This window comes from Apaloderma vittatum, unplaced genomic scaffold (assembly GCF_000703405.1).
Source record: "Apaloderma vittatum isolate BGI_N311 unplaced genomic scaffold, ASM70340v1 scaffold4051, whole genome shotgun sequence".
In the NCBI taxonomy this organism is placed as follows: Eukaryota; Metazoa; Chordata; class Aves; order Trogoniformes; family Trogonidae; genus Apaloderma; species Apaloderma vittatum.
This window is the reverse complement of record NW_009699416.1, coordinates 61,298-85,159: the sequence shown is the minus strand read 5'-3', so window position 1 is coordinate 85,159 and position 23,862 is coordinate 61,298. Positions and strand designations below refer to the sequence as shown.

The 23,862-nt window shown below is 38.8% G+C and overlaps 1 protein-coding gene across 2 annotated transcripts in view; it reads left to right on the top strand.

Annotated features, from left to right (window-relative positions):
* The first annotated feature begins 1,116 nt into the window (after positions 1-1,116).
* CTBP1 (C-terminal binding protein 1) overlaps positions 1,117-23,862 on the top strand; it is a 40,213-nt gene continuing 17,467 nt past the window's right edge. Inside the window, exons 1-3 of one of the 2 annotated variants that reach the window (XM_009878343.1) lie at positions 1,117-1,274; positions 13,870-14,014; positions 19,243-19,449. In XM_009878343.1, the coding sequence (XP_009876645.1) occupies positions 1,137-1,274; positions 13,870-14,014; positions 19,243-19,449 (490 nt within the window). In that variant the 5' untranslated portion in view covers positions 1,117-1,136. The remainder of the gene's footprint in view (positions 1,275-13,869; positions 14,015-19,242; positions 19,450-23,862) is intronic. The other variant, XM_009878344.1, reaches the window with a different exon arrangement.

The window sequence follows — 23,862 nt, the reverse complement described above, 5'->3', positions numbered from 1 at the left end:
AGGGATTTCTTGTAGAAGGTGGCTGGGAACCTTCAGTCTTTTGCATTAATGTTGGACTTCAATCAATTAAGTAATGTTTTTAAATTCGCTCTCCAGAAAAAATATGTTGAAATTTACATACAAGAAGTATCTAGCCTGCTTCACTTTGCCATGTTTAAAACTAAAATATCACATAGTTTTTATTGGTGTTGCCTTTCCTTATCTCTTCAGGAAGTCCCTTTTTTCCACCCACGCTTAACTACTTTTGTGTAAATGTAATGGTTTAATATGATTCCCCTGAATACTTAAGTATATTTATAGCATCTATACAGTTAGAGAGATGCTCTCTGAGTATTTGTTATAAGAATTACTTTTAAGACTCCATAAAGAGAGTGTAACTGAAGTCTGCACTTCCAACTGATTTTCCTTCCCCAGATATTTAATGTGTATTTCTTTGTCCAAGTGTGATGTTGACTTGGGGAGGTACATTGTATTCGTATTTTGTAAGAGTTTTTGATGGTGGTATCATGTGCTTGGTTGACGTCAGTATGCAGAATTGGTTTTGTTTTGTAAAACATTGAAGCCTAAGCAGACCTACATAGATCAGCAATTGGCCTGTACACTTGGACATTAGATCTTCAGTAAATTCAGTATTTTGCTGTTGCAGGCTTTCAGTTAAATTTTAGTCTCAACAGATTGTCATCACGTGTGTAAATTGAATACTCGAATCCTCACTGAGTTGCTTTTCATATTCCTTAAGTTAGACTCTTCTTACAAGCCTGGACAAGATGTTTCTCACTCTGTCTAGAGTTCACAAAGGTGTGGAATCCAATTGAAACATAAATCTTGGATAAAATTGCACAAATACTTACTAATAGTGCAGTAAGGCTGTATCTTTAAAAAACATATTATTCCTTTAGTGATTTTATCCATCTTCCACTGTTAAGCCTTCTGAGCCTCTGTGGCTTTTGTTAGGTTTCTCTGTTTGGTTGATTCCTGACTGTAAACTTGTTCCTGTTTGACTAGTGTCAGTCCTTGAAATCATTTTCCATCATCAGCATAAACACACTAGCTATAACCTACATTTTTTTAATTATGTTTTCATGGCTTGAATAACAAATCTTCTCTGTTTCCTTGTAGGCATTCGACCTCCGATCATGAATGGGCCCATGCACCCACGCCCTTTGGTAGCGTTGCTGGATGGCAGGGATTGTACAGTAGAAATGCCTATTCTGAAGGATGTAGCCACAGTGGCATTTTGTGATGCTCAGTCTACACAAGAAATTCATGAAAAGGTAATATTTAGAGGTATATTTAAAGTGTTCTGGAATACGCAAATATTTTCATGATGACGAACAGACGCAGCAGTTGTGTTTAGCTATGACAATGTGTTTAGCTATTGCGTTTTAGTTAATGTTTGATTACCTTAGTGAGTTGCTGGTCATTTCCAATTAGTGATGAAACATGATGATGAAAGATGAAAATGTCTCTGTTGAAGTATGCTTTGGTGTAGGCTGGATGTTGTCCACATGCTTACCTACTGAATTAGACTCATGGGGAGAGTTATCTTTGGGAATATTGTTACATGACATTCTGAAACACTTCTTGGAAACACTATTGCTCAGCCTTCAGCTGGAAAGCCACATCTCAGCACCGGATTGGCTGTGTGAGGAGCTTTCGGACTTTTCTGTTTAGCCAAAGAATTGTGCAAATTGGGTTAGGAAGCCTTGCGCACTGAGAATTGGCACTGCAGAAGAGTTTCAAAACAAGTGCTAACCCGAAATTTATTTACAAAATTAATTAAAACATGTATTCTAACTGTTGATTATTCTGGAAGTTTGCACACTTCCTGGTGGTTTGGGAGCTGTAGGTGTTTCTTGAGGTTGTTGGAAGTATTCTTATTTTATTAGAGGGATACCTCGTTTTCATGATGATAGCCAAAGGATCCAGCTGGCCATAAACCAACATTTTCTCTTCAGAGACTTCTTTTAACATGAAGGCCTCCTATCTGTCTCGAATCCTTGCTGCTTTCTAGACAGCAATAGAACCTTTTCATGTATGAATTTCTCTAGAGGTAGAATTAATTTTGATGAACTTGTACCAGAGTAAGCCTCAGATGTCAGATATTCCTTTACGCGATAAAGGATGAAACCAAGCCTTGCAGCTTCTCTGGAGGTAAAAGAATTAAGAGAACGGAGTGCAGAGAAGGGCGGTCAGGGGCCCTTCCCTGGGAATTTACTTTCTCCAGCAAAGGTCCATGATAGACGAGTACAGATCAAAGAATTTAAAGGCTTGTTAGGTAAGTGTCTGTATCAGCTTCTGTCCATAGGGTGCTGTGTACTGCCGAGTGTGGGGCAGGTGTTAGGGAGGTGTCACCTGAACCATGTTGCACCAGTATCCTTGTTTCTCTACCGGTACCTTGTTAGACTTGTCCTACACCAGTGAAAGGAGCCCTTGTGTTTGTGGCAGGCTTTCAGAAGCGTTTCACTGTTTTGAATTCGTAACTGCTTTAATTGGTCATTTACTTCTCACATTCTTGTAATATATAGCATTGTTGGGCATATTAAAATCTGTATATGATGGTAGATTTAATCTTCGATGACTACTTGAAAATAATACTAACTTCCCTTCTGTTATCAGGTGAATAAATCTAATTTTCCGTAGCCTATTTCCTGGTAGCATTTTCCCAGTGAGAACCCATCAACCAGCTATTCAGCTTGATACTACTTAAGAAAGATATTTTTATTCTGGGGAAAAAAAGAAGACAAAAGCAAAAAGACATTTTCATTGTGAAAACTTCCAAAATTCTTAAGTTAGGTAGGTGGTAGGGGTTTTTTCTTGGTTTTTTTTTGTGGTTTTTTTTGTGTTTTTTAAACAGTAAAGACTAAAGAATTGTAGGCTCTATCAGTACAGCAAGGTAGAACCGCTGAATTGTCACGGTTCAGGAAAATACAAGATACAACTTCCCTCTCCTGCAGCCCTGTGTCTAGTTCTCTGGTGGATCTGTCTGCAGGCTTCCAGGTTTCCTGTCTTAGCCTTCTGCTCTCCTCCCTGCGCAGGAATAGGCTGCTGTCAGAACAGTAGGCAAGAGGGGTATTTAAGTTTGTTTTCTGCTGTATCAGTACTGACTTAATTAACATCATTAGCTTGATTCAGCTGTGTTTTAAATACCGTAAAATTCTAATGTGAATGGGTAAATGGAAAAAAAAAATAAAGTTGCTCCTACTAGGAAATAACCTGCATGCCCAAACACCCTTTTTCTAATTTCATTACTTGTTTCTCACAGGACAATTAAAAGCATTTTTATTTTTTTTTTAGATTATTTCTGAATTATAATCTAGATACAGGGTTGGCAGTATGTATACTTCTGTTCTCATGTCTGTCATATAGAAGATCTTTACAGTGAGTGGACAATGGAAACCTGCACTTCTGTTGTGACATCCTGTTTTGAGTAATGCTGATTTCAGCTTTCTAACATCTGTTGAAAAAGACCAGTGGTTTTGCCGTGCATCCAACTAAGCCTATCCAGTGTTGTGACAGTGAATGAAAACCTAAAAATAACTGACTTGAGGACAAATAAAAATAAAGGAAAATTTCTCTGTCTTCACTGGTAATTGGAGATAAAACAACAACAAACTATGTTTCTATGTAATTAAAGTTCAATTTCTAAGGTTCAGAGACAATAATAATTAAGTTTAGTACTGGTTTTAATTTTGAGAAATAGTTCAGGCTTTTTTCTCTTTACACTTTATCTTTTTCTATATTGAGAATTAGAATGTGATACAATGCCTTTTTTTCTGTGTATTTCTTTTTAATCATGTTGAAAAGTTGCTTTAACCTTACTGGCTTCCTATCTCACACCACTTTCAGAAGTTTGATACATGACTTAGCATTGCATTTACAGGGATAAATACCATAGGGTTAATAAGTAATACAAATGCCATTTCCCTTTTCCTAGTAGAAGATAGCAGCATACTCTTCAAGCGAACACTGTAACATTGGCACCTGCACCACCTGTAAAGTTTTATGCTTTGCTAACTGAAGCCAACATTGTTTATTTCTGATGAGTCAAGATGGGGGAATTCCTGTGTGACATGAGTGCATTGCCTTAGAAACACCCAAAATTTTGTTACCGATGGAGTGTGGTGTAAATGAACGTCTTAGGTCTTGAGACTTAAAGTCAGCGTGCATATATCAAATTGTAGCTTCAGGAAAGTATCTAAATAACTGATGGGTGACACAGGTAATCTGTTGTTGATCTTCACAAGAGTGTGTTTAGGGGATTATGCGAAAGCTTGAATCCTTTTCTTTTTATTACACTGAAATAATTCATTCTCAGTAATAGATCTGTAGAATAGATTTTCACTTGCTATCAGTAAGCTGCCGTAATAAAAATCTTCACCAGGCCAAAGTGTTGCAGACTTAAAAGTGTTTGGTTTTGCAAAGTACCGCTGTTCTGTCAGGTAATAAATTTCTGCAACAAAAGTCACTAGCCTTGATTAATTATGTTGTTATATTGCTGTGACATAGACTAAGAGAACAGATTTATGAAGTGATGAGCACTGTTTGCTTCCATGTAAAAAGTATTCGCTTTCTACTTCTGCAGTTCAGAAGCTATTTTCCAGAGACCTTTAGAGTTATAGTAGAGAAGTTCCTGTATTTTAGTATTGCTTGTATAATAACTTATTTGGGAATGATGCTGTAATAAATACAAAATTGCTTTCAGGAAAAGTTCTAAAATTAGAAGTTGAGTATTTAAAATGGTATTTAAAATGTTCCTGTATTTATGAATGTGTGCTCCTGGCATATTGAAAGATATTGTCCTGTTAACATTTAATTAATTTGCAATGAGTTTTCCCCACTGTGAAAGAAGAGGTAACTGAAATTGAGGAAGAGGTTTAGTTTAAGAAAAGCTCACTGAAAGCAGAAAGTGAGATTTAGTTTTTCTTTTTTTTATTTATGGTCTTCAAAAATTGATCCTGAATCTAGTAGAGTAGCAGGTGCAGGTATATTCAGATAGTCTCAAGTGACAAGAGGCAGGCCAGAAATGGGGAGGTTTAGGATGTGGTTTGAAAGAGGGGATTGACATTGTTTGATAGACATAGATGGGTGACTGTAGGTGAATGTAATGGAAAAGAAGACATGAACTGGGAATTGGATGAGGAGGAAAGGAGTGAAAGACTACAAAGAGATGGCTAGGGAGTTAAGAACGAGCATATACTCGGCTTGTGCGGTTGTGGAGCCTTGGTCGTGGGACTGTGAGGAGTCACCATTTCATAGAATCACAGACTGGCCTAGGCTGGAAGGGGCCTTAGAGATCATTTAATCCAACCTCCCTGTCATTGGGCAGGGACGCTCTCAACTAGATCAGGCAACACATGGGGATTGAGGAGTAAACGTGTTGGAGTCCAGAGAAGCGAAGAGGCTGAGAGATTTTAAAACATACAGAAAGGAGGAAAAGAAATGAGGATTTGAATTCCATTTGTATAAAGGGTCAAAAGCAGGACCTTAGCAAATACTGTTACATCCTACTACGAGTGCGAATTGAGGGAAGTTTTCTCCAAATTGAGTAATGCCTGAGTTGCAGTTCTGTAGCGGTTTCCTTATGCCAAAGTGCACGCTTGTCATTCTCTTTTTATGGCTGAGGAAATTGAAGTATGAAAAATAAGTAACTTGTTTAAACTCACAAGTAAATAACAAAGTGTATTAGAGTTCTATTTCATTGCAGGTCAAAACATTCATTGATTTGGAAGGCAAGTTGGATGGCAAAAATATGTTTCCTTCCCTCTGAAAATTAGTCTGCCAGTGCTTAAGTGAATGCTGATACTTACAGAGAGCGGCCCAAGGTATTGAAATAACTTTGTCGTTAGAAGACACTACACTCAGAAATTACTCTATTCTGATTGACTTGCTTCCCTCTACTCTAGAAAAAGCAGTTTGCTTTCAAGTCAGTCTGAAAGGCTGCAGTATATATATGTTTATGCTTTGACTTTTAAGTTCTAGTTTATTGTAGGTGTTGCATATGGCCGTGTGGAGTTGAACATTACATTTGTCAACTGTATCATGGGATAACTGGGAACTGGGCTCCCTGCATCCTATCAGGAAAATTACTTGCAGATCTTGGTGGTTAATTTCTTTCTTAAGAGGTTGCATTGCTGCCAATGAAAGTTACTCACTGTTTTAATTTTTTTTATTTATTTTACAGTTAATCATGAGTAAATCAAGTCTTTTCAGTAACCATCTCAGACTGCTTCCAAATGTACATGGTGTTTTGGTTTGTTCTGATAAAAATATAGATGGTCATCCAAAACATTGCTTACAAATAAGAAGCTTACTTCCCTTCTCATTCCAGGCTGACTTGCTTTTTTCACTGGCTTATGCGCTGTTGTCTCTCCCCCTCTTTTTCCCCCCCAGTGCCTTTCGGTGCCATTCATGGCTTACTGCTTTTCCTCATTCCTTGGCAGCCTACCCAGCACTTCTGATTTCTGCAATATGGTTCTTTTGTACTTCTGTACCTTTGAAGGCATCAGACTCAAGCACACCCTTGAGGCCTTTGTGTTGCCTGAGGCTTTTGGAGTTCAAATTCTTTGCTCTTCAGACTTCCTGAGTTCTGCTGTACGCTCTGTGCCGCAAAGTGCGCCAGAAGGCTAAAAGTCAATGTGATATGTAAGATCTGGTAATGGACATCTTGACCAAGCAGAGAGGAAATAAAGTGATCCAAATGAAAAAGAGAGGAGGCACTGCTGATAAGGAGTGATCTTTAAAGCAAAACTTAGAGGCTGGAAAGAAGTGAAGAGTTTGAGGCTCTGTACGTCTTCTGTTTCTTTTTTTTCTGTAATTATGTGGTTTCCTACATCTTGTCTCAAATCAGCTAGCAGAAGAAGCATGAGTGTGGGTTCGACTGGATTTACTTCATGCAGATACCCAGTTCAGCGCAATTAAAGACATGGGCAACTTGGCTGAAAGGGAGAAAAACCTGTGCTCCAGCCTAACATGCGATTTATTCAAGGTGGATGTAAGCAGATCTCTTGACTCCCGTTACAAAAGTATAAAATAAAATAATCTTCACGGAGATACTGTATTTTCATACTTTTAGTTTTAAGTTGAAACAATTTTAAACCTGAACTTTCTATTCAATGGTGTGGGACTCAACATTTTTCAATCACATTTTTTACATGGGAATTATATGTAGAAGCAGTTCGTATTATTACAGTTTTGTCTAAGACTGTTTCAAAGAGCTGAAGAGCTTTTATAATGCAATGAATGTTTTGAAACCCATAACAAACAAATCAAGAATGGTGCTGTTGTTCAGCTAAGTCTTTGATTTGTCTCTGTTATATGAATAGTTAAGTAAGATAATTTCTCCAGCTTCAGATTCCTCTTTGTTTAGCAGTAAAGCTGCAATCTTGCATTTGTACCATTAGTGTTGTTTATATTCATGGTGCAGTTGCAGCATTTTAGTTTGCTGTCAAAGTTAGATTCTCAAAGAGTATAGATGGAAAGGAATCTACCTTGTTCTAAACAGTATGAAGTTGTCACCTCAGAGCTGAAACCTTGTAAATTTACTGAAACTGGATGAGCCTTGGATCAGCTTCCTTAGGAGAGACTTTCGGGGAGAAAAAAAAATAACAAAAGAAAATCTGTAAAATTTTTGTTACATCTCATTATAGAACAAAGTAGTTGTTTGTATTCAGTGACCTTTGTGCCTACATGTGTCAGATCTGCCAGTGGCGGTATTACAGGTCCGGTGCAGCACTGCAGGAGGGGAGAGGTTCCCAGTGGCTCTTGAGCTGATACCCTTTAAAAAGCAGAACAGAGTTACTGCTGTAGCCAGTGACCAACATGTATCGGTCTTAGAGACAGATTAGAGTCTTAATACAGGTGGTGATCAACTCAATTTTTCTTAAATTTCCCAGCATCAGGTTTTGCTGAGGATCACCAGGGCCTGAAAATTGCTGGTGACTATTAACAGGATTTTTGAGACAGAGTCACATGGATTGATGTGTTGTCTTCAGTGACTTTGGGGACGTGATCCTTTGGTGTAGATGATCCATCTCATCATAGTGTCTGATAGGCTTGAACTGAAATAGAATATAATTCAGCCTCGTTAATGGAACACACAAGTTAACAAGCAGAAATACTGTTAAAGATTTCTCATTAAAACCTTTTATTTATTAAAAGTATTTTCAGAGTCTATATTCTCAAGCTGACTTCTGTCATTAAACTGCATATAATTGTCAGTAAATCCTGGATTTGAAAGGCTGGCTTTAATACAGTTCTTAAAAGGAAGTTTGCTAAAAGCTCTATAGGCTATTTATATACTTGTTTATGTATTTGTGTGTATATGTATATATTCTTCAATAGTGTATTTTAAAATACACTATGAAATACACTTTCATATTTATCACATGTGTATATCTATATATATGTAGTTTATTCAGTGTGTGAATATATAGGTTTTTAGAGTGTTTTAAGGAAGCTGCAAGTGAGTTTTGTTTATGTTTGTGTAAAATGCTTACACTTACCTATATTAAAAATGTTATAAACTTAAGTATGAATATTTAAGGTCTCCACCAGACAGTATGCTGGCTGAGTAAAGTGCATATCATAAAATGGGTAGGTTACTGATGGCACCGTGGAGCACAGGAACCTAACTTTGAACTGATAGTCTCATAAAGAACAGGAACTTGTAAAAAGCAGCACAAGGTAGCAGAGTTTTGGAGACCTACTAAATACTGTTTGAACAGACTGGCTTTTGAGTTTTAGTGGCATTAGTTTCACATGGACCCTCTGCAGTGTTGTAGTGAGGCTCTGAGAGCAGTCTGCTGCAGCTTTTCCCTGTGTGGCAGACTGTTAAGCACAAATTTCATGTGCAGCTACTTTTTGCAAGTCAAATAATGCAAGACCTACTGAGTTTAGGTAAAGTACATTTTTACTTTTTTTTTTTCCCCACTCAAATGTGCAAAATACCTCATCTGTTGGTAGCACTGGAACATATTTTTCTGGAGACAGCACATCAAACTCCCAAGTCCTAGAAATGCAATACCCTGTGGTTTCTAGAAATAGATGAAGTATAGCACTTTCTTCTAGTGATGATTTCCTAAAAGTCGTTAAAAATAATATATAGTCATATTCAGTAATTTATAAATGTATTCTGTCTCTGCATTGAAGTAGTTTGGCACTTCATGTACTGTGTTATGTTTCTGTACTCTAGATCCACAAGCCTCTGAGATTTGTCTCACGTAGTAAAATTGAGTAGGGTATCTTTAGATGACCAAAGAAGAGGAGGCCTCGCTATTCCGTTCTTAGCATCTTAACAATATGTTTATGCTTTTTTGTAAAAATAAACAAGATGCTGAGAGTTCTTCCCCAAATAGTATGAGGCATGTGTGTTGTACTGGTGACTATGCAGTATTTGGCATGACGGCTAAAATAGCCTGGTGCTGAAATAAGGTGAAGAAAATAGAAAAATGTTTTTTTCAGCCTTTGATATTCAGTACGTGAAATTTGTTAAATTCTTTGAAATAGAAATGTCATCTGCTCCTTAAAAGCCTTGGAGACCTGGCATGTTGTGAAATTAGAGTAGTCAATTTGAGGTAAGACCTGTCCGAGCAGTTGCGATTGGAAAGGATGTCAGCTCGTTGAGGGTATGAGAGAGGCTTTCAACACGTGGTGTGCTGTAGCTTCACCTGCAAGTAAGTCTGAAGGCATAGAAGTTATGCAGGTGGGCTACATAGTCATTTCGTAACAGAAGGAAGCCAGCTCACGTGTTACAAATTTTATCTCGGATCCTTTCTTCCTGAAAAGCACAACTGTAGTCTGATGAAAGGAGGAATGGCAGCTGACGGTACACAGCTACCGCTGCTTGGTCTGGAGCTACCAAGGGTTCGGGGTAGACAAACCAGGACAATCCCAAATTTTGCCTGACTGCCAGATTCTTGCGCTAATCTGAAATTTCTAGGTTGTTTCTCAAATATGTTATCTCAAATTGACATAAGGTGGTATCTTTGTGACAAAATTTTGCTAAAACTTGGTGAAAGTTGTATCGATCAAGTTTGTTACGGAAAATCATGACAGAATCCCACATATGGTCCCGGCTTCTCTCATGCATCCGCCACTGGCTCTGCTTCTGTAAGTGACCAACGGATTGCTTCTATGCACAGTTATTTTTTTTCTACAGATTATTTAATTTTCCAAAACTGCTCGTATTTATGCTGGATTTCAGTTTCCTGTGTTGTACGTGGATTTAGTTCCAATTTTGATTTTACTCATTGACAAGCTTGTCAACCTTTGCTTTGTGCGTTTAGTATATTTGTGACTGAGAATATAATTTACATAAATAGTTCCAAAATGCGGAAACTTTCACTTATTTTTTTTTAATTGATAAATGGCATTATTAAGTTGTCAATGCTCAATGTTTCTAGCTTTAGGTTTTCTGCTGTTCTGCCTTTTGTGCTATATGTCACATGACCAATTACAAAAAGCAGCAACATAATTTAATTATCAAATTAATGTGAAATAATGCACAGTCACAGAAGATTACATATCTGGCACTGCAGTTCCTTGCTAACTGGCCTGTAATCCTAGAAGAGATGCAAACACTAAAAAAGCAAATTTAAAAAGAGTTTTCATTTGCATTTGTTTGTTCCATATCCCATATGATGGGTAAATAACTGTCGGTGGAAATGGCTAGTGTCAGCATTAAGCCATAGCTGAGAAATATGTTTCCATTTATTGAACACATTCCCAAGCTTTCCAGTACTTTTCTGTCTCCTCCTAGTGCCAAGCCATAACCTAGATGGCTCCAAAAATGTAGTGTAATGGGTCCAGACTGACATTCTTAGAGTCCAAATTACAGTCTTGACTGGTTAAGTTAATAAAACATGCATGATTATGAAGTGAAAAGCTGCTTCCCAATGAAACACTGTGATTTTAAAACACAAGTGCCTGAGCCTCTTCAGTTGTCTTTTAGCCCCTATTGAATGCAGTTCCTCAAAGTAACAGCAGCTCTGTTTGCCCTCAAGAAACCACACACACCGCTGGCCTTTCCCAGTCTGGGAGGGGAGGGACCTGGGCACTCTAAGCTCCTTCAGTTTTTGCTCTTCTGACAGCTACATGGAGGATGTTTTCTCCTGTCACAGCCATCTAGAGCAACCCTGGAGGGGCAGGAAGAAATGTCTGGAATAAACACGGAACGGAGGACATGGCTATTTGAAGAGAGAACAAGGATATCCTGAAGAACTTAAGGACCTTAAGGGTCGAAGTAACAAGTGCTGTCACACGGAGAAGGAAAACCTTCTGTAAACTTGCGAATGTGACAGAAGCACATGCCTCAGGGAGAAGAAATCAGATTTACACATTGGTCAGAGGATCTGCTGGCAGCGTGGTGATGGCCATGCAGAAACTTCATGTCATGTGAGACTTTTATTAGGAGAGTGAGTTCATAATGTGATCACCCACGGAAGAGTTGAGCTTAGACTTCTTTAAGTGCGGTGGATAAGGGTTAGACTTGATTAAGGGGATAGAAGGATATATCATCCCAGACAAGACTAAGGGACTAGGCTTGTGAAGTCTAGCCAAAGGAACTCTGAGAGGGGATATGAGTGTTGTATATAAATACATTTGGATTGTAAACACCAAGGAAAGAAAGTAGGGTTTAAGCAAATGGCCATACTGGCACCAGAACAAATGGATATAAGCTGGGCTGTGAATAGATTGAGGCAGGAAATAAGAAAAAAATTTCCCTATCAGTGGAGCTGTGAGATTTTGGAACAGTTTTATTTTAGGAATTAATGGGACAAACAAAACTAAGGGCGTTACAGGTGGGCATTCAGGTTGTCTCCTGTGTAGACTGCCCCAGGCATGGGCTTTGGCTTGGTCCAGACCAGCTGTTATGTGACTGTAGAAGCAAAACCATTAAACTGTTTTGGGCATTTTTTAACCCTGTGTAACAGCTCAAGGAAACAGGTTCTGATGAGTGCAGTCCTTCTCATTGGTGACTGATGGATGTAATCTCCAAAGGACTTGTTTGTACCATTAAAATCAAGGAGTTTGGGGTGTGTATAATCATTTATAAGATCAGAGCCTACACCTGTTCTTTGAATTATCTTGTAGCTGCATTCTTTAAGGATGTGTAATTTATGTTTTTGCAGTTCTAACTCTTAAAAGTAAATCCAAATTCTGCTCAAAGGATTCTGGTCTTTATCTGACTTAGAACTGTGATTGTCAATCTAGAAACACCTGCTGAAATAGCATAAATCTTGTGAAGCGTTCACTAAGAAGCAGATTTCTTTCATTTTTATGGAGTTTGCTTTTATTTTATTTTGGAATTTTCATGTATTATAATTTTAAAAATTACTAATGCAGATCTTGGGTTTCCAACGTTTATAATCCTCTGTGAGAGAATGTTTTGCTGCAGTAGGTTTTTTTTTAAATGACTTATGTTGATTATTGTTACTGATCTTGCAGTATCCTAGAAAATATTTCTGTGAGCAGAACTAATTTTGAATGACAGAATCTACGTGTGCACCAGACCCAAAAGTCTATTAAGTAAGAAATTTAGAGCCTCTGCAGAGTTTTTATGTGAAGTGCGTCATTGAAACCTCCTTAAGTCATTGCAGCTAGCTTAGATATTCACGTGATTTGTGCAAGTTTTGTATTGCATAGAGTGATTACAATATTAGGTAGTGCATTGAAGGTGGAAACACAAAGATGTGTTTTGAAGAAGTAAAATCATCCTATTTGAATATATAGAGAGGAAAATATTTCCTGCTTTCTGAACAATAAAGTTGTATCAGCTCTGTAGGGTATGTTGTCACCACTTGTTTAATAGCAGAATTCAAAACTCTTGGGCACAATGTGGTTGGCTCTCTTCTGTTTCTCCACAACCCTTTTTCTTAGTTTTTCTTGAGTGGGTTGGATGTGCTCTAACATAATTTTGAAGATATCTAGACCTTTCAGATCCTATGAGGGGGTTTTTTGTTGTTCTTTTTACTTGCTCTGTCAACTTTTTGTATTATTTTTCTTTTTTTTTTGCTTTGGTGCAATTTCTTATTTCTTATAGATGCTATTTTGTCTTGAGGATGTGTTGCTCAAGTGTTCAAAAAATGTGTAGATGTACCACTTCGGGACATGGTTTGGTAGTCATGGTAGTGTTGGGTTGATGGTTGGGGTTGGTGAGCTTAGAGGTCTTTTTCAACCTTAATGATTCTGTGATTCTAGTTTGGCATTTCATTTGTACCAATTTTTATAACATCCATTCTTCCATCAATGAGAGCTTAGAGAGTTGCAGTATCAATAAACTAAGGGACAGGCACATTGTTCTTTCATATGAATTGACAGATTTCAGTCTCTGTTGTCTAATGGGTTTGTAATGATTACTGAATGTTTTCTATTCAGGTATCAAGTGGTTGAATAGTGCCGTGAATGCCTGTACCACTGTGCGTGTGGTGAAGAGCAAGTGCTCTGTAACTTCATTCAAAACTGAATTGTCAGCTGCCTAAGCATAAAAATACTTACTGTTTACAGTGAGTGCCTGCTCCTGTGTTGTGGTTCATCTGCATGTGCAGATGCAGTCCAGTGAGGCTTGTACTTGGGGTTCGATGTTGCAGGGCATCGCTCGTGAAATAAGAGTTTTCCTTCTTAATGAGAACACAAATACAGGTCATCTGGTTCTTCCAGAGCTTGTCTCGTCATGCTAGAATGGATATGTCAGGTTAAAAAGACAAACAAGAGGTTGGAAGGTGTTTGTAGAAATAACCCTTAAAACAAAAGACCTGGATTTAATGCTTTTACAGTCTTTTTTATACCTGAAAACATGTATATGTGATTAAGCTGAGATCCTATGAAAGCAAAAAAAAATAAGTATTTTTTCTTCCGTTTTACTTATAGGTACTAAATGAAGCAGTGGGTGCACTGATGTATCACACTATCACTTTAACACGAGAAGACCTGGAGAAATTTAAAGCACTTCGAATAATTGTCCGAATTGGCAGCGGTTTTGATAATATTGACATCAAATCTGCTGGAGATTTAGGTATGGATATTAAAGATACTACTTTACATCTTACACTTGCCTCCAGAAATCTGATAGCATCTAAGACTTTGCATTAATGTTTTTGGTGTAAATTATACTAACATAGTATATAAACTGTATAATTTTCTCATCAAAGTGTTTAAAAATAATTATGGAGATACTAGCATTAGTTAATTAAGCGGTAATATTAACAGCTTTGTGACAGGATCGCAATCTGCCTATTCGGTATAAATCCAAAGAGGCCATAACTTTCCATCTCTTTTTTTTCTTTAGCCCAATTGTATATTTTAACTGCTACTGTTTAATCCAGTCACAAAATATAATTCCATCAGCACAGCATTCTGTTTCTGATTGAATAAAAACTGAGATCATTATCAACTATCTGAGACTTATTTATGATGCATGAGATTTAGTACTAAACAACTCCATAAAACAAATACCGGTTTTATAAGCAGAACTCGGAGTGGTGGCTGACACCCAGGCAGGCTGAGCTGCCATCCAGCGACTTCTGGACAGGCTGGAGAGTTGGGCAGAGGGGAACCTCATGAAGTTCAATAAGGACAAATGTAGAGTCCTGCATCTGAGGAGGAATATCACCAGGCACCAGTACAGATTAGGGGACGTCCTGCTGGAAAGCAGCCCCAGGGAGACAGACCTTGGAGTCCCAGTGGACAGTGAGTTGTCCCTGGGACAGCGATGGGCCCTTGTGGCGAAGAGGGCCAATGGGATCGTGGGGTGCATTAAGAAAAGTGTGTCCAGCAGGGCTAGGGAGGTTCTCCTGCCCCTCCACTCTGCCCTGGTGAGACCACACCTGGAATCCTGTGTCCAGTTTTGGGCTCTCCAATTCACGAGAGATGGGGACCTATTGGAGAGAGTCCAAGGGAGAGCTACGAGGGTGATCAAGGGACTTGAACATCTCTGCTGTGAAGACAGAGACACCTAGGTTTGTTTAGTCTTGAAAGGAGATGGCTGAAAGGGGTTGTTATTCATGTATATACATATCTGAGGAGTGGGGGTCAAGAGGAAGGTGCCAGTCCCTTTTTGATGGTTCCCAGTAATAGAACAAGAAACAGTGGGTATAAGCTAGAACAACATGTGAATTTCCATCTAAATATGAGAAACTTCTCGGGATGACAGAGCCCTGGCCCAGGCTGCCCAGAGAGGGTGTGGAGTCTCCTTCTCTGTAGACTTTCAAAACCCGCCTGGACGCAGTCCTGTGCGATGTGCTCTGGGGGATCCTGCTTTGGCAGGGGGGTTGAACTAGATCTCTAGAGGTCCCTTCCAACCCTTAATATTCTATGTTTCTACATTTCTGCGATTTTACAATCAGTTGTTAATGCTTCAGAATAAATTCACATACTGCAACTGTGAAGGAGATGGTGCGTTGTTTTTTGCTGTCTTACTTTAGGATAAACCATCTCTTGCTTTGTCTGTAGGATAAACCATCTCTTCTTACCTGTAATCTATTGGTCAAACTACCACTAGGAATAAATGCCTATGTTTTCTTCGTTTATTTTTAAAGATTGAGATGACCAAGTATACCTCCATTTATGATTGGGGAAGGTCTTTGAAACATTTTTATCAGTGTGACAGTGCTTAGTCCTAGTAATGACCCCAGTAATGTAACGAGGAGCTGTAATGTGGTCTGTTCATCAGTAAATGATAGTAAAGTAACGACCTGTTTCTAATGACGATATAGTCTGCCCAGCAGGCAGAGGCTAAATACTTTCAGATTGGTTCTGAAGGCATGCAAAGCTGTGTTCTTGTGTGTTGTAACTAGTGCTGAAGTTAGGTGCATGCATTATGAGCCCAAGAAAACACGTATATATGTAGGGATTGTGCTGGGGTCCTAGATGAAAAGCCAAAGTCTACGTCCAGATCAAAGACCCCAACCAGTCAGGAATCCAGTCTGTGCAGAGAATTCCCAATGAAAACAAAGAGCTTTGCAGGTTTGTTGGCTGGTTTTCTCTATGCTTGATTGTAACTCAAGCTTTATGATTTAAATGTATTCTCATAGTTTTTCAAGCCAAGGTACAGCAGATTTGGGAAATTCACATTGCTATGAAGTGTTAAATCGCTCCATTCCTGATCTTTCAGTTCCTATGTTGTGGTTAGAGTTATACAGTTAGGATCCATCCTGCTTGTGCATTCCAGCATGGTCGAAAGCCAATAAATGCTGGAAGGTTTATGGTGTAAAATCTCTGCTTTTAATAGTTAGGGTGAAATGGTTGGAATTAATTGCTAGCTCACCACTACTGGGACAAATCACTTTCAATTTACTGAACTAGTACAAATAGTAGGCATCTCAGAGAGGTAATATGACGGTTAACTATCTTTGTAAAAAAGCGGATTCACCCTTGAAATATAGTGTAGAGTTAGACTGTAAAGCCTGACGTATTTCTGAATTTCCATAGTAACTTTTTGAGTTATTTTTCATAGAGCTGGCTTGTGGGATTGTAACAAGCTTTCCCTATGAAGTATTATTTTCATGTTGACACTTTTCTTAAAATGCATGAGAATATACAGATCTTAGGTAAAATCTTTTAAGATCTGATCTGCTTTTTTCTCCACTTGGTGTAGAAAGTATATAGGTGTTTTGAGTGTAGCTGGATGCAAGTGAATCATAGAATCATGGAATCGTTCATTGGAAAAGACTCTTGGGATCATCGAGTCCGACCGCTAACCCTAGTCTACAAAGTTCACCCCTAAACCATATTCCCCCCCCACACATCTAAACAATCTTCAAACACATCCAGGGATGGTGATTCAGCCACCTCCCTGGGCAGCCTGTTCCAGTGTCTTGTTGAGGTGATGCCCATTGGCTCTTGCATTTTTTGCATTGAACCTCTGCACAAGATTGCTGAAAGTGAGGGGAAGAGGGGAAAGGGCAAAGAGCGTAGAAGCAGTGGAGATGTGTGCTGTGTTTTCTTATGTGAAATGTCTCTGTTCTTCACATCCCTACAGTTAGGGAGAGAAATTACCTGGCTTTTTTTCTCAAGTTTCCTAAGGAAACCTATTAGGGTGAAAGGTGTAAGGTGAGTTCAATTACTTATTTCCCTTCCCAGATATGTAGTGTAACTCCTTAAGCTCCTTACAATAAAGTAAGGATCAATAAAGATGCCAGCTCTCAGGAGATATGCTTATTAAATTAGTTTTACCATCTAAAATCTGCATTTTTGCTTCATGAGAAAGACTTTTTGTATAAAGAAATGCAGCTGTTTAATATGATGCACTTAAAGGGATGTTATTTTTCAGTCTTGTACTTTTCCCTCCACTCACACTTTTTTCCCCATTTTTAAGAAACAGTGAGTTTCATACTACCATTGCTGTTAGCAGGATGCCAAGATTAATATTCCAGCAAGTGATGCTGTTTTATATTTTTGTAAGTCTAAGAGCAGTGACTCAACTCAGCAGACATTCTATCTCTGCCGTAGAGGAAAGAAAAATAGTTCTGCAGATTCCTTATGTTGTTCAGAAAGATCTAAAAAAAGCTGTAAAAAAGTACTGGGCAGCAGAATAAAGGGATTTGAATTTAAAGCATAGATAAATTTATATGATCTTATTATTTGTCAGATTATTGTTATTGCATTACTGAAGAGAATTTTTTTCTTCCTTACTTCGTAAGATGTGCAGGCGTTATCTGAGGACTCATTGAATATTTATTTATGTAAAAACCCGAACAACTAGACAGTGAAAACAGTATTAGGGTGTTTTTTAGGATAGAAAACACTTTTTTTTTTTTCTCCACCGTGAAGTTATACTGTGTACAGTTTGTGATCTCAGTCAGCAGAACTGAGACACAAACATTCGTGGGAGCTGATGATTAGAGGGAAAACATGTAGTAAATAGAAAGAATGAAGAGAGACAAGTCAAAAGAGAGACAAACCTTTTCAAGTGAACATTTTGCTTAACTGCTCTATGTTGAGTACTGAAGACTAAAAAGCAGAGTGGGATAACTTACGTGCAATTACAATCGCTTGTTGTTTGATCTGGTTTTTGAAGGAAAAAAGGAGCGAGTCGTGAATCCATCCATCTTTCACAGTTCTCTCTGGAAATCTGTAACGTCTTTCATCTGCTTGTTGTTATGCTCTTTTCAACTAGTAACTTTTCAGCTATTAGGAACTAGGACTTAAATCTGTATGTACCGTACAGAAGCAGATTTTATATTTCCCCGTTGGCAATTAGATGGGTTTCCTCTAATTCGAGAGTCCAGGAAGGGACTGAGATTCTGTTTGTTGTAATTCTACAAACCTGTGCACAGCACAAAATGAATTGTCCCTCCCTGTGTCATGATTACTGATACATGAATTGGAAATAATAATACTCATCTTGTGAGGGCTTTGCAAGAGTTGCTGTCACTATAAATTGTTTTGACTTTTTAAAAACTTGTACAGATAGCTTTTGTGAAGGTATCTGAATCATAGATTACCAGATTGGAAGGGACCTCAAGGATCATCTAGCCCAACCCTTTCAGGTAAAGAAATACAGTTTAAATGAGATAGCCCAGTGCCCTGTCAAGCTGAGCCTTAAAACTGTCAAAGATTAGGGAATCCACAACCTCTCTTGGAAGACTATTCCAGTGTCTGATTCTCTCATGGTAAAAATTTTTCCTCTGAAGTCCAAATGGAATTTCCCCAGGAGCAACTTGTGCCCGTTACCCCTTGTTTTATCCGTGTGACTCCTCATAAAATGTGACTCTCCATCTCCTTGGTAGCCACCCTTTATGTACTGGTACATGGTAATAAGGTCTCCCCTGAGCCTTTTCTTCTTAAGGCTGAGCAAACCCAGTTCTCTTAGCTTAGGGGTGGAAAGCTAACTCACGCAGTTAAATCTAAACAATAATCACTAAATGGCATGCTGAGGGCAAGGCAGGTGTCTCATTGCTGTTAACCTAGCTCAGTGTGCTTGTAAAAGGCTTACCAAGACTGGTGTTCTAAGGTATCTGACATCTTCAGTGCTTTCCTTCTGTGGTTTCTGTGGTCCATTTACTGTTTGCTTTAGTTTGCAAGCACAATAAATAGTAATAAAAAAATCAGAAAATAATACATTTGCACATATTTATCAACTGCTATGTCAAGTATTCTGTCTGCCATTGCAGTCTGAAACAATATTTGTGCAAAATGGGTGTTGAAATATCTGTAAACTTAAACCTCCTACTCCTGAATTGCTGTTACCTAGGGAAAAGGAAATGTTTGACAGTCGGTATCCTTTCCCCTCATTCTTTGCAGGGATCGCAGTGTGTAATGTGCCAGCTGCCTCGGTAGAAGAAACAGCAGATTCTACTATGTGCCACATTCTGAACCTGTACCGACGAACCACCTGGCTTCACCAGGCTTTGCGAGAAGGCACGAGAGTACAGAGCGTCGAACAGATTCGGGAAGTGGCTTCTGGAGCGGCCAGGATCAGAGGGGAGACCTTGGGCATTATTGGATTAGGTATGTGGGCTTGGAGAGGTGATTTAATACACCTTGCCTCCCTTCTTTTTTTAAAAAAAGAAATAAAATATTTGAGCTGTAAAAATGGAACCCTTAGTTCTTTCCTTTCCATGTCGAGCATTCTGTATAATAACGCTTCATTCCTGGTGTTTATGTATTTCAAATGTTTTTGCTTTAGACATCACCATTTCCCTCAGAAAACTTACTTTGTCCCTGGTAGTCTCTGAATTCTTCAAGCTTTCGTACATCTTTCTGCTGCCGTATTGCCTGGTGTCAGGCACGCTGGTTGTGTGTGACCCCATCACTTCCCTTTTCCAGGACAGGATCCCACAACCCGGGGCCACACGGATATGCTGTATTTCTTGTCCGTTGCTATGTCTGGTTCTGTTTGTACTTTTTTCCTTCTAAGTGCTTTAACATACCCGAAAAGTCTTTGCTGCAGTAACAGCCTGCAGAGCTGTTATTTCATGCGTTTGCTTGATCTGCATCTGAATTTGTATTTCAGCTCACATGAGAGGAAAAATATATGCAAGGAAGTTTGAAATGTTTCCAGAGCTAATAAAATCACCTACTTACCTCTCTGAATGGCCCTAAATGTGTTTCAGCATCTAACAGATGGACAGGCTTGCTTGAGATGAATTAATTACTGTCTGTTACAGAAGTGAAGAAGAGAAACAAGCAAGTCAGTTTCTATATAAAAATTATTTAGTCATGTGCTTGTCTCATCAAAGTTCTGATAGATTGTGGATATAATTGCTGTCGTATTCATCCACAGGAATTAATAATATCATTTTGACAACAAGGCATCCTACTTAAATGACTGTTCCAGTTACACATTGCTGTCAAATAACTCCAGCCACGAACTCCTACTTTTGGAAGTCTTACATAGTAATCATTTAAATGAGTATTCAACACACCAAAAGCATCTTCACAGTCAAAAAATTGCCTTTAAAATACAACTTTCAAGAATTTAGTCATGGAGTTCCTTTCTCAAATTTATACCTGTGTAATTATGCACCTCATTTGAACACAATTATTATTGTACTCAAAGTCATAGCATCTGTACATAAATAATAGACAGTCACCTGCGTTGATTTAAAAATGGCAATGCATACACAGTTTTTGGAAGTTAAACTTTGGCACACATGCTGTGTGTCTCTTTGCTAAAGATATCTTGTCTTGTTGGCATTGCATTTTTGTGTTGCACAAATTCCAGACTAAGATTAGGAAAAAACGTCATTCATTATTGACTTCCTTAAGTGAATTTTGTGTGTGGTGTTTTCGTTGCGAATGATAAAAAAGTATAAAGAAACAAACGGATAATCAGATTGCCAGTGTGCATAAAGCTATGTAAAATGCCAGGTTTTGGGTTTAGTTCTAAAAAGGAAGGCTTTTGTGCACATGGTATACTAAAAGGCTGGTAAAATCTGATTTTAAAGGTATGCATCTGTTACAGTTACTAACCAGACAGTTTCTCTAGCCGTTTATTATTCCTATTTCTTTTTCTACAATCAAACGTTCATACTTTCAAGAAAAACTAAATTTTGAAAACTGGGGCTTTTTTCTGCATGTATGTGAACAGGCACATTTTGATTCCAGCCTGTTCTAACAAACTCCTATGTAGCCATGTATTAATGAAGAATAAAAACGTAGTTTCAGAGGATATGGAAATAGGGCTGTAATAGACAGAGCACTTAAAGCACTTAGGCTGTGATAAACTTTTGTTACAAATCACTGCAAAAGGCTACCTGTCTGTAGTTTTAGACTAAAATAGGTGTTTACAACCACCTTCAACAGATTGATGCCCTTAGGTTGTGTTTTACTAGTGGCCTCTTACCCCGTGGCTGTAGTTTTGCCTCTGTTTGTTATTTTACTATTTAGACATGCCATCGTCAGAAGTAATGACTCGTTAGGAGGCTATGAAGTGAATGTATTGCACACCAAACCAGCAATTCTCATCCTCTGTTGCCAAGTCTTCCTTTTCACTAGTGTAAGAAGGAGTAAGTAAGCCCTTTTGTCTAGATACCGTGCAGTATTGCGGTTGCGTCTGAGATCATCTCGTATCTCGAGCACAGCGATGTTTCTCTATTCTTGTCTTAAATTTGTGGTCTTTTCTGCAGTGGGTTGCTTAAATTTATCACTTTGCTGCTGCAACAGCCAACTCCAGACCTTCACATCTGTTCCTGGGCTTTCCTCTTGTCTAGCTAAAGAGAAACACCCGAGCTCTTGCCTATCTCTGCTACAACATTCCCTCCAAAGCTTCAGCTACTCGCTTCCTTATCCACTGGGCTGGCCAAGTTTTGTGACTCACTTGCCTTTTCCTTTCCATCACCCACTCACTTTTCTTTCCCTCCTCTCACGCATATTCCTGCGTTGACACTAGGTCTGCCCTGCTTAATCCTATTACTCTGTGCTCCTCCTTTTAAGTTAACCCCATCTCTCATCTTCTGCAAAGTATTGAGCTTGAAGACAAACAGAGACTCGCCAGCATAAAGCCTCCTTCGAGTGCGTGTTGGATACCATCCGTCATTGTTGTGGTGTTTGGTTAGCCTCTGAGCTCCTTAGGGCAGAGCCTGTGTTTCTTTCTGTCTTTATGAAGTGTGTGATGCTTTGAGCCTTACATAAATAATTATGTCACATCACTAAACAGCTGTCTTTGTCACTTTTAATCTTTATTACTATCCAGTGTTCTGTATTTCAAGTGATTCATCACAAGGGTGCATAGGAAGCCCTACATTTGAAAGAAAAAGCTACCTTTTCACCTTAATATCTAGACATCTAGGGTGTTTTTTTAAAAGGAGAATATTTATGAGCGGCAGCATGTAGTATTTGGGTGAATAGATAGCTGGACCTGGTTCTGCGGTAATGACAATTTTACGGCAGTGAAGGCAGTGAGGTCACACTCCTTTCCCCTTCCCAGTTACAAATGCCAATGACTAATAGCTCATGCATTTCCTCACTTGAGAGAGGTGAAATTCCTCCAGATACGTTTGTCTCCACTTCGTAATGAATGTCATCACTCAGCTTGTCTTTCCTCACCTGCGTTATTCTCTGAACAGTCCCACGGTCCTGACTAAATGTTGGCCAAAGTACTGGTCCGCCTTATCAGGCAGTACTAAAGCGTAGGAGTTGGGTGGCTTTACCGTGCAGTAAATGATGCACCCTTAGAAGTTCTGCCAGCCCTCCTTGTGTGTTCGGCAGGAAATGTAACATTTCTCTACATTTCAGAGTTCTCCAACAGGGAGGAAAAACTGCCCAGTTTCTCCATTACCGTTGCATAGGCAGCAAAGAGCTGCTAAGCAAAAGCACTTTTTTTTTCCATGAAGGTCTGCAGGCAGGTCATCAACATTTCCACAGTATGAAGGGTACTTTACAGAACTGTAATGCCACGGTAGGATGTGCATTCTTTGCCCAAGGGCTGGTTGGGAGTCATAAACTGCAGCCACTACACTGTCACACTCCAATCGGGTCATTGGCAAGGTCAGAGATGCTACAGGCTGTGAGACTTGGGAGGAGTAGATGGGTCAGACTGTAACAGGAGGCCCGGGCGTTCTTTTTGAGTCTCTCTTCATACATGGGCTTTGCTAGAGCTTTGTGTAAATCCCTGGTTTCTAAGCTTTTGTTGCATTCTGCTTTTTTTTTTTTTTTTACAATTGTATGCAAAGTGCATCTTCTGCATTATTCCCACACCGCAGACTAAGGAGTTCATTTAATATTTTGAACTTCAGAATTTGCCTTCCCTGGAAGCAGTCATGAATATTCATAGCAATTGTATATGCTTTTAAAATAGAATTGTCCCAAAGGTGGGTTCCTTTGTGTGCTTTTCTGTTGTTCTTGATATGCTGAAGTAGGTTTTGAGCCACCCCTCATACCCAAGAGAAACTTGCAGAATAGATGTTTTTCAGGAAAGGAAAAAAAAAAAGTCATAGGTTTGTGATTGCACTATATTGTGGGACTGCAGTTTAAAAAGGAATTGGCAAATTATGTGTATCCACCTATGTATTTGTCTAACAACCAAGACTCAATAGGAATTGTCAGTTGTGGAAGAGTTTTATCCCATAAAATAATGGCAATCGGTTTGGCTAGAAGTACATGCGTGTCATTCCCAAGTGTTTCAGAAGGAAACTTTGCGCACAATGAAGGCAGCTTTGGTTTATTAGCCTGGTTGCAGTGAATGGAAAGCCTGGCTTTAGCTGGGGAGTCTGTTGTAAGAGATTTAACTGCTGTGAATCCCCTCAGGTATTAGTGTTGTAAAGAGTGTAAAAAAGAACAGATGACAATATTGTACGTGAAAATGAATGGAGCTGGAGTAAAAGTGATACACTTTGTTTAAAAAAATAAAAATTGCTTACAGTTGTGTGACTGATTCCTTGAGCTGTGAAAGTGCCAAAATTTGTAAATAATACAGTGTTC